The 11823-nt window shown below is 42.7% G+C and overlaps 1 protein-coding gene across 1 annotated transcript; it reads left to right on the top strand.

The window, feature by feature from the left end:
- The first annotated feature begins 2986 nt into the window (after positions 1–2986).
- igf2b (insulin-like growth factor 2b) lies at positions 2987–11372 on the top strand. Its single transcript, XM_065022748.1, has 4 exons — positions 2987–3187; positions 4005–4159; positions 6049–6226; positions 7731–11372. Exons 1-4 carry the CDS (start codon positions 3113–3115, stop codon positions 7965–7967), a joined length of 645 nt encoding a protein of 214 aa, XP_064878820.1. The 5' UTR covers positions 2987–3112; the 3' UTR covers positions 7968–11372.
- The last annotated feature ends 451 nt before the right edge of the window (positions 11373–11823 follow it).

Raw genomic sequence — 11823 nt, 5'->3', positions numbered from 1 at the left:
GGGCCATTGTCTTTTCAAACAGGGATATTGTCTTTTCTCCACAAGGTTTTACAGACAGCAATCACAGTAAGACAAACAAGCAGGAATTCCTATCACAGCCACTAGGTGTCAGTCTAAAGATGTGTACATGGGGAGGCCCTCATTGGATTCTAACCCACTATCACTGGGAATCCTCTGACTCATTGTTCAGATGTGGCACTAGTGAATTTGGTTCAACCAACTGGAACGCCTTTAGATATTTAGAGAATGGGGTTGTCTTCTGATTTCCCACACTACCTGTTTGCTCTCCCTAATAGATATAAAAGCATTGGATTGGTGTTTACATGGGCTAGAAGGAGTTTCCACTCTATTTCTTACACCAATCCATGATAAATCCAAGAGGGAGTAAATGGAGAGAAGGGAAAATGGAACACAACCTAGGACTTAAGGACCTGATTGACAGGTAGTATATATGTCATTGGCCTATTCCTATTCCTATTCCTTTTTTAAAATTGTATTTATTTAACTTGGCAAGTCAGTTAAGAAGAAATTCTTCTTTACAATTTTACTAGGCAAGTCAGTTAAGAACTAATTCTTATTTTCAATGACAGCCTAGGAACAGTGGGTTAGTTAACTGCCTTGTTCAGGGGCAGAACGACAGATTTGTACCATGTCAGCTCAGGGATTTGAACTTGCAACCTTTCGGTTACTAGCCCTCTAACCACTAGGCTACCCTGCCGCCACAATGACGGCCTACCCCAGCCCTATGGGACTCCTAATCACAGTTGGTTGTGATACAGCTTGGAATCGAACCAGGGGCTGTAGTGACACCTCTAGCACTGAGATGCAGTGGCTTAGACCACTGCGCCACTCGGGAGCCCAGTGAGTAATAGCCACTAGGGAAACCAATCTCGAAGGAAGAATACCTCCTCCCATCCTCTCCCCTCCGATCCTCCACTCCCCTCCTTATTGTACTTGATCGATCCCTCTCTCTCTCTCTCTCTCGCTCCTGTTTGGGAACGTACACCCTTTACTCATCCCCAACCAACGGCACCAATGGCAATGACATCATCAAAATATGATGCAGAAAGCTGGTGTCATCAGAGCCATATACATCTCTATATGACTCTGAATTACATATCAGTCTGTGACGTAATTACCTTGTCAGAAAATGTTACCCATCTACCAAATGAGAATAATTTCAAGCAAATGATTGCAAACGGACTTAAACTTAGTCCGTAGTTTAGTTGCATGACAATTATTACAGTTAATAATGATATTATAATAAGTAAGTAGTCATGTTTTGCAGTTATTAGTACTTCAAGATTTTCAATGATGTTATCCACTTATTCAGCACACTTTGGGGATAATATTATGAATGGGGTTTTGTTATGTCCATACACTTTAGCTTGCCTGTATTGAAACAATTATAGATGTAAAATATGCATATTTATTTATATATAAGGCATTGCTGATGCTTTCAGGCATCATTGATTGCACCTGTAATGTCACATCATTTCAATGTTTTGATATACATTTGATGTTAAACCAACAACTTGTGATAAAATAAATGGATGTTTAGAATTAAATATTTATGTTGAAATATTCATAAAAAATCTATTAGAAAAGTTTGGTATAATATTCCAAAATGACATCAGCCGTCAGTCAAGTTTTCCCTTTGATGGCTGTTAAGATGATTATTTAGAAGGGTAGAATCATCAGAGAACACAGAGAGAACATTATAATGATGCACAAACAAAAGGAATTTGTTTAAGAGTCATTGCCACAGTAGAGCCGTAGGCACAGTGCAGATACAATAATCAATGAATTTGTTGCACAGCTTGTCATAAATTGCTGTGTGATAAAACCTATGGAACCAGGCTGGAAAAAGAAGAAGAAGCTCTTTCTGATCGATGTGCAATATTACATTTTGAATGAGTTTGGGTTGCCCTCTGATAACAACAACAATTCGATTTTTTTTCCTGAGGGAACTTCACTTGCCATTGAAATGAAATTGAATGAATTTAAAATGAATTATTTGAATGAATTATATGAATTATTTCAGCTAATTGAGCAAAATACAGACCTAGTCCATTGTGCAGATCAAATCTTCCTGTCCAACCACAAGCACCATGTCCTTCCCTTTACTAGAGTTAGTTCATAGATTCACAGGTGATATCAAAGTCCACTTTCACATTGCAGAGCTCCGTGTCTCTCTGTCTCTGCTTTTTTTCTGACCTCTGCAACACTGGCCAACGGCTCCCACAGTGTCAATGTCAGTTCCATGTCACAAGCTAAGTCAACAGACCTCTTGGCAGCATCCACCTATAGAAGGAAACTACAAGTGCTTTTTAAACCTGCTGCCTCAGGTGACTGCGGTATTGTTCACTTCCATCGCCGCCTGACATTTACATATGCTTGTAAAAAAGTAGCCATTGTACACTCCATTTGCAGCCTTCTCTCTCATTTATCCTTTACAATAAAGAATTAAGTGTCTCACTTGGCCAATCGAGATGTCTCAATTTCCCAGTATTGACCATTTAGGACAATTTATGTTTGAAGAAGCGTCGTCCATTCTGTGTTAAATCGTTATTTTATTTTGTATAGTGTATTAGAGTTCTTAAGCTATGTAGAATGGTATCATGTTGGGGGTTGAGACAATGGGATGATTCTGTAAGGTGTTCCAGGAAGCTCATTTTCAGGAAGAGTCCCACTTTACCAATACTAACACTAAATGTGGAAAATGACTATGGAATTGTTCCATATTGGACCACTGAATCTCTCTCTCCGTCTCTCTGTCTTTGTCTCTCTCTGCTACACACACACACGCGCGCGCGCACTCTCTTTCGCTCTTTCTCTTGCACTTTTCCGTAGAGTGTCGTTGGACCACTTATCTTGACCGCGAGCCCTCTCGGTCGGTTCAGACATGCGCGGGGAGTGGGCATGGAGAAGGGGGGGAGGTAAGGGGCGGGTTTTGGTATATAATACTTCTCCCTGAGAACTTTTGCCTGTCGCCTGGTCTTTGGGACAGCCTCTCACTCAACATCTCTATAGCCATCACCAACTGGGAAACTAACTCAACTGCAACCTCTCCAACCAAATAACGCTCAACGTTAGATTACTGCCAATTGACATGGAAACCCAGAAAAGACACGAACACCACTCAGTTTGCCACACCTGCCGGAGAACGGAAAACACAAGAATGAAGGTAATCTATGGAGACCCAACACTTCTTGCTCTTCTGCTTGTTTTATGCAAGTAAAACAATCATTATTTCTACATTGCAAAAACATCGAATACGCTGGCTGGGACAACCTCTCCGGGCTTTTACACTAGCTTGTTTTTTTTGTGTGTTTGCGCGTTTTGGTGAGAAGGGACAATTTGAGAACACGGTGAAATATAAATAACTTGACGAGGTGAGAATGTTGAAGGTGCAGATATTGAGATGGGTTGATTCTTGCAGTTAGCTACCTTACAATACCGTCACTTTTAAGGTCCTTACTCTGGGCACTGTTGTGCCGAAACATGATCTTCTCCACTCGCATCTTGTTAGTGCGTCCCTTTGCTGAACTCGGGACAAACAGGAGAGACCTCAAAGACCGCTAGGGGGCGAGTCCTGCGGGTGATAGAGCTCAATCTCCCCGTTACCAGAGGGTGAGCTAGGGGGAATATATGCTGAGTATGGGGATTGAGATGGTTGCCGATTAAATAGCATGTCTTGCAACTTGTTGAGCCGGTTGTGTAAGCGTTCAGCAGAGATATGGTATCTTTTCCCACAGAATAAGCAACTCTTCGAGTTGCAATAGGGCGATAGCTGATCACTGCGTAAAATACAGCTCAAATACAAAGTAGCACATAATTCAAATGTTTAATTGCGCCAGACTTTTAACTGTAAAAAAATAATCATTTTGTTTTACGCATCATATTGGATACATTTCAAGACGCCGTAGGTTATTTGTGAGGGTCGTTTATGCAAGATATTGATTAGAAGCTTATTTCTTATTTATGTTGTGTTCTCTCCTCAGGTCAAGATGATGTCTTCGTCAAATCGAGTGCTGGTCATTGCGCTGGCACTTACTCTGTACATCGTTGAAGTGGCCTCGGCAGAAACGCTATGTGGAGGAGAACTGGTGGACGCGCTGCAGTTCGTCTGTGAAGATAGAGGATTCTATTTCAGTAGGTTCCACTTATACCCGCTGTAACTTTTATTTCATTGTGTTTCCCCTTTTATTTTCTTCTGGCTTTCCCAACTACATTGACTGTCTCTCGCTCTCGTGTTCCTGTATTGAGAGCACATCTTTGTGTCTGTCACTGTGTGTGGTATGCTTGTGTTCGCTCTCTTTCACACACACACACACACACACAACCAGCTGTGTTTCGCTGCGATGTGTCTGAAGACGAAAGCCTTTGCGATACTACTGAGTGGACGCATTCTGTTGCTGTAGCCTACCTCAGATTGCATATGAAAGGGCGGCGAGCAGGGAAGGCACACACAACTCAATGCGACACAATGGGCCACTTGTTTACCACACATTCCGTGGGGGAAAGTAATAGCACCCAAGAGGCATACCAGTCACCTCACCACGAATGTTCCCAGGCTATAGGCAACCACACTGCGTTTGATCTAGATTTGAAGGATTCAATTATTTCGGTTGAGGGAGGATTACTACGGTACTATTATTAATAGCCCTGTTATTGCTCTTCTAGTAGACTTCATCTAGACTATAGCATATAGTAACAATGATGTGATTGTTATTTATTAGCTGACCTAAAATGAATTTTTACAATAACTTGTACATGCAGTTATCAGTATGTAGAACTGAGATGGTTCCTGTCCTCTCTTCCCCGTCGTCTCCTCTCCCCCTGACACAGACAGCAAAAACTAAAGGTGGACAATTTCACTTTGATTTTTTTTTTTGTCATCTCCCACCCAATGGCATTGACAAAAAAATCTTTGTGCTGCTGCTTGCTAAGAGAGGTCATTATCCAATTTGGGCCGACATAGATGGGCCCCCCCCTTCCCCCTTTGGTTCACCCTTTCCTTTTCTCTCATGTTCCTCTCTTCCTGCAATGAAACACTGGTCTGGCCTCTCCTGAGGTTTCTCCAACATTGTGTAGGGGTTGAAGAAGGACTTCAAAACAAGGCCGTTATTGATCATGGATAGTACTCCCCTGTGCCACGTCTTACTTAACCCTCCACCTCTCTCCCTCTTCTCATACCCCCACCCCCCCTTTCTGTCTCTCTTTTCTCATACCTTTCTCTCTCATATCTTCTCATTCACTCTTTTCCTTTCTGCCTCCCTTGCTTGGTCTGCCTCTAAGGCCGATAGATAATGCAGGGCACTCACACTCTCAATGTCTTTAGGTGCGTTTCTCTCCATTCTATTTCTTCCTCTCTTCTTCTGTTCCTCTCCCTCTATCTCTCTATCAGCGCTCCTCCTGTCTTTCCCCAGCCTTTCAGATGTACTGTATGTGGACTCCCCCTCCCCCCTTTCCCTCTGCTGAGTTGGCAAGGGATAAGGTCAAAGGAGAGTGTCCATGTTGTGTGTTTACTCACCCAAATAGTGAGGGTTTCAGATCTATGTGTCTCTTTGTCTGTATTTGGCTATGTGTGTCTCTGTCTCTCTCTCTCTCTCCTTGGCTGTGTGAGTATGTGCTTGGCGGTGTGTCTCTCGTCTCTGTGCTCGGTTATGTCTCTCTGTGCTTGGCTGTGTTGTGTCTGCATATTCTACAGTGTGTGAGGAGTATTTACTGCTGTATTTACCCACTAAAGGACTTCTGGATGGCTTAATTAAATACCATAACAAGATGACCACTTCCAAAAACAAACACACCAACAAACAAACATCAACTTTTGTCAGAGTTGGGCTCAGATAGCTTTTTATCCTGTGTTTGGTCAAAGTGAAGTGGGCCAATTGGATCTGTCAATTGGGGGGAAACATTATGGATTTGATGGATTTGGCCAAACTGCCAACGCTGCTATCTTGATTCACTTTCATTGTAATTGAATTACAAGTCTCTCCTCTCCTAATGATCTCACTCTCCCTTCCTCTCTCTTTCTGCAGGTAGGCCAACCAGCAGGTCTAACAGCAGACGCTCCCAGAACCGTGGTATCGTGGAGGAGTGTTGTTTCCGTAGCTGTGACCTCAACCTGTTGGAGCAGTACTGTGCCAAACCTGCCAAGTCAGAGAGGGACGTGTCGGCCACCTCTCTACAGATCATTCCCATGGTGCCCACAATCAAACAGGTATGGCCTGTATGGGAAAACCAGGAAACCAGCCCTACCTGTCCTCCTGTCCTTGACCTGTCCGTATGTGTCCCTATCTATCCCCACATCTCCCTTGTCTCCGTTCCACCGCGTGCTGAACCCGTATGCCCCCGTCTGTGGGAGTGGCGATAAAGCAGCTTGAGGGTTGTGTTATCTTGCGAAAATAGTCGGTGGTAAGCAAGTATCTCCTTCCGAGACTGCTGACCGAGGTGGAAAACACCAGGGCCCGAGAGTACATTTGGGTCGAGCGGATAAGGTTCAACTGCAGGTTGGTCACAGCTGGTGAGAAAGTGAGCAGATTAGAAAATGTTGTTGTAACACGTTACACCTGCCTGTTTAGGGTCAGATCCATTCAGCCCCCTTCAAAACAACCCAAACAAAGAACATCAAGTTCCTTTTTTTCAACATTTGCAATGTGCCTCGATTAGTCATGGAACACTAGATGCTCCAAAATGTGCATACATTTGGCACCCTTCACTGAAACGGCAATAGCTATCGAGCCCTGAGAAACAGTCACTGTGAATCAAGTCAAAAGCGTGCACACGAAAACTTCAAAAGAAGCTGCAGGCTTTTTAACTCTGCGAACAACAACCTCAACTGTGGGCAGCATTCCAAAACTCTTAAATGTCTTCCTCTTCTCATCTCCTGTTCTTTACGACTACCCCCTCAGGGCTGGATAGATAGATATCCCTCCGTTTTGACTTTCAACTGCCATTTAATGTCAACATCAGTTGGTTGTGAAATAAGGTGGCGATAGGACTATTTAGGACAGCTAATGACTGTTTAAGACCGTTTAGGACTATTTGACTGTTTAGGTATGTTAAAGACTAATGGTACATGTCTACTAGGTGTTGTGAGTGCAAGGGGGATATGTTGGGACACATCCCCAGTCGTGCCTTGGCAGTGAAACGAGTTGACTCTCTCTCTCTCGCCCAGATGTTTCCAGGCTGGGGAGTGAATGGGGAGATAAACTGCAATTGATGTGTGTGTGTCTAGAGAGAAAGAGACACTTTCACACAGAGTACTCTCAAAGTGGCATGACCCAAACAAGCCATTCAGGGTGGAGTACTAGTTGCGCATAAATTCTGCCCCCACCCACCCATTCTCTATCTCTCTCATATGCATGCGCATACACAAACAACCCCCCTCTGAATGGGGATTTCCCAGTCTCACCGTTTTAAGGAATTGGCCAGGGATAGTGTTTTTTCACCGGAATGTGTTTACTGCCGAGATAGGTGTGTGTTGGGGGAGGGGTCGTTTAGTGAACAATGAATGTGTGGTCACATTGAGAGTCTCCCGCATTCCCTCAGACATTATGATGAGGGGGCGGAGCCGAGCTCTTGTTGACAACTGTCTTTAGGGGTTGTCAGGGGAAAATATCCGTTGTAATCAGAACCAGCGGCGACCTTCAAAAGTACGGTGAGCTCCAAATGTAACGGCAATTCTTTAAACTCTCTCTCCCTCTTTTTTCCCAACTCCACAGGATGTCCCAAGAAAACATGTGACTGTGAAGTATTCCAAATATGAGGCGTGGCAGAGGAAGGCTGCTCAGCGGCTCCGGAGGGGCGTCCCGGCCATCCTCAGGGCCCGGAAGTTCCGGAGGCAGGCGGTGAAGATCAAGGCCCAAGAGCAGGCGATGTTCCACCGGCCTCTGATCACCCTGCCCAGCAAGCTTCCCCCAGTCCTGCCCCCCACGGACAACTACGTCAGCCACAATTGAGCCTCCTCACCAGCAACCCAACTCCCCCATCGAAAGCCCTTTGCACAGACAACGAGTTTGGAGGGAGATGAAGAAGAAAAAAAGACTAGGGGATTATAGCTTTGTCTCTGACGTCATTTCTGTGGCAAGTCCTCGTTTGACCTTTCCCCCCACCCAGCCCACCCCCAAATCCCGTCCGAGCCCACCAACCAACCTACCCCCACCCACCCCCTGCCCATCTACTACTTTTTGACCCAAACCTACCCTAGACCCCCTCACCCAGACACTCAAACATACGTTCACATTCTTCCTGTCCTGACTCTCACTCTTGCGCTCTCTCTTTCATTCACCGACACAAAAGACACCAACACAATCAATGAACAAAAAGTGAACTATTTGGCTGAATGCAATTTAGGTGGATCCTTAAATTTAAAAAAAGAAAGAAAGGAAGAAAAGAAAGATGAAAGAGCTCTATGGCTTGCAAGTGTCAAGAGGACAGCAGGCGGAATGTTTTTTGTCCTTGTGGAAGACAACAGAAAGTGAAGAAACGGTTTGCATAAAAGAACGCTTTCCCGAAGCAGAAAAATTATCTCTCTGTTAGTCCTTTTTGTTATTAGTTTGCACCTCTAACTATAAATGGACTTCCACACTGTAAGGAATTATTTTGTAAAATTAGATTCCTGTTCCAGCACCTTTTAATCACAAACAAAAAGCAGAAAAAGAAGTCTGCAAAATTGCACATCGCCACGGATTACGTCAAAGGAAAGAAAAAAAAGCACTATTTTTTTATGAACAATGAACGTGTAGCTTAAAAAAAAATGTCATGGTGCTAGCTTTTAGAATGGACTCAGAGAAGAAGGGGTTGAAAAGCACGTTTTTTTTCCCGCTTTTAATGAATATTAAAACTTTCCGTTTTAAGGAAAGTGTGACTTTAAAAAGGAGAATAAAAGATGGTGCGTGCTAGCACAATGCGCTAACAGCTCCCTTGAGGAAGTGGTAGGGGGACCTGAGACCCACTCCCCTCTCCGTTGGCCCCCAAGGCCCTATGAGAACTGGGAGCAGTGTGGGGACATAACAGGACATTATGGACCGCCTGGATTGGAACAGCAGTTTGACTTCTTGTTCCGGGACAGTACTTCCTGTTTTGTCGTGGCTTTGAAGAACCCTGGCCTGCTCTGGAAGGAAGTGACACGTTAATATGGACACAGAACGAGTGGGATAATGATGATAATATTTTGGGATTTTGACATATTTCTTTTTCTTTTCACATCTGTGTTTCAAGGAGAGAAAAAAAGTTAAACCCTGTCAGTTTCTGGTACCGTGACATTCCTGCTTTTTGCGAAATAGGCATTTTTTGGTTAAACATTTTGTCCATCGTTATTGTTATAATATTATTCTACAGTTTTTAAGAAAGGCACAAATTTCAATTCAAAGGGAAAAAACAGCAATAATGTCAACTAACATTTTATTTTTAATTGTATATCAGTAGTATTCTCATGCTTTTGCCTGAAAACAAATACTTGAATATATATATATATATATATATATATGTATGTATGTGTATATATATATATGTATATGTATGTGTGTATATATATGTACATGTGTATATATATATATATGTATGTGTATATATATATATATATATATGTACAGTGTGTGTATATATGTATGTATGTATGTATATATATATATATACACACACACACACATACATACATAAAATTAGTTTCCAGGGACGTTGTGTTATTTTCTTTTAGTCTGAGCTGTATCTTGCGTAATGAGCCGCCAAGCTTTTTTGTTTGTTTGTTGAAATACAAATAAGGGCACTGTATAAAGGCATTATTTATTTTGTTATAAAAATATATATGAAAAATTGGTCCAAATAATATACATAGCACTGATGCTCAACTGACAGATTTATTTTGTATGATCTCTTTTTTCCCATTTGACTTGTAATTCTTTTTGTAGATGCTTTGTACCAAAAAATTTCCTTTTTTTTCATTTTCATTTGCCACAGAGTTACTTTAAATTAATATTTTAATAGTAGAATAGCCTGGATTGCTTAGGTATGTTATGTCACAGAAATAGGCACATACTCTGACTACACAGGTCGGCATGGACGTTTAGAAGCCTGGATGGGAAAAAGGAACATATCCATGACTGACCTGATTGCAAATGCCAGTTCAACAACATTATGCGTTGATTGTACACAACCCACTACGTTTTAAACCACTTTAGTATTGCTGGCCAGAGACTATGACAAGAGGGTCTATTGTCATAGTTGTATTATAGACTTCCGTTCTGATTGGCTCTTGGGGATTGGTGAGCACCCTACCCTTCCTCCCAGTGCAGTCTGGGTAACTTGCATGTGCTGGTGGTCAGTCAGTGTGGTGGGCACCCTGCTCTGGATTTGATGATGTCACTGTGACATTTGGCCATAAGTCAAACAAAGGTCACCTACAGCAATCTCAACTCTCACTCATCCTCTCTCAATCCCTTTCTTATTCAACAACATTCCCCAGATGTTATATCTGCCTTTTGCCATGGAAACAGGAGTGCAGCATTCCTCCCATACCACCCCTTCCCTGATCTATCATCATGTATTTGATGAAGGGCTACCATACTGGACCAGTTTTGAAGCAGTTGAACTACTCAGGAAAATCTTTGGTTTCTAAAGAGGGAGATGTGTAGTTGTTGTTGAGTTGAAGGGATGAAGTAGTATAGTGGGATTAGGGCGACAGATCTCTAAGCCATATCTGGCAACAGTGACACTGCTCTCCAGGTGACAAACCACTGCTCCCCATGCACTATAGGCTCCATGGAAGTCTGTGCCACCACAACTTTTTTTTCATGCTATTTTATATGATTTTGGCCCATAAAATGGATGGATATTTAACGGATACTCGTCCCAGTAGGGGTAGAGGTGAATCGAGCCAATACTGAATATCCTCTCTCTTCCCCTCCACCTTAAGAGGGCCCTAACCTAGCCTATGAACTACGACCTTTATGACCCCCATGCCTATATGTCCTGTCTTTGACTCTATATTCCACTTGTGTAACAAAGCAGTGCAATTATTATTATTATATTTCCCAGACGGTTATGTATCTTGTTTCCAGACAGTGACAACGACATGGTTTATTTTTTATTTTATTTGAAATTTGTTCTTCCTGGTAGGACTGCATTCACTATTGTATTGTTCAAACAGGCTACTATAGTGTTCTTTTGAATGGCGTGGAAGACAACCACTTCTTTGCGCTGGATATGAAGGGATCTCTTGCCGAGCATCGGCTACATTTTTTGTGTCAGTAACCCACTCAGCCTGTGCATATTTTATCGATTTAACCTCTGCACGCTAGAACGTCTGAAATGCACAATTCATGTACTTTCATTTTTAATATCAATAAAATAAACATTTTATCAAACACCTTCAGTACATTTTTTTTTAACGATGTCTTGATGTGTCCATTGCCTGTACATGTTCTGTGTGCGTGTCTGCGTGTGTCTCTGCGAGAGGGAGAAGGAGAGGTGAGAGTGAGAACAAAAGAAAGTGTCAAGTCGAAGCATCTTTTTGGATAATCTATTTTTTGTCAGTTACTATGTTCAATGTAAATGATTTAGTACGTCTCCAGGCCTTACAAAGAATACCTCCTCTATTGCTGCTTTTAGCACCCTCTCACTCTGGCCGTGGCTGCTGTGTGAAAGTGTGCCAACATGCACTCAGAGGACTGTGAAGGACCGGCCGACAGAATATCTCACTTTTTTTCTCACTCTCTCGCCTTGTCCCTCCACAGTACATCATGCTCCGGGGTGAAGTTTCCCCTAGGTACAGATCTAGGATAAGCTCACCCTCCTCCAATCCTAACCTTAACCATT

Source organism: Oncorhynchus nerka, linkage group LG9a (assembly GCF_034236695.1).
Source record: "Oncorhynchus nerka isolate Pitt River linkage group LG9a, Oner_Uvic_2.0, whole genome shotgun sequence".
In the NCBI taxonomy this organism is placed as follows: domain Eukaryota; kingdom Metazoa; phylum Chordata; class Actinopteri; order Salmoniformes; family Salmonidae; genus Oncorhynchus; species Oncorhynchus nerka.
This window is presented reverse-complemented; position numbering and strand designations above follow the sequence as displayed.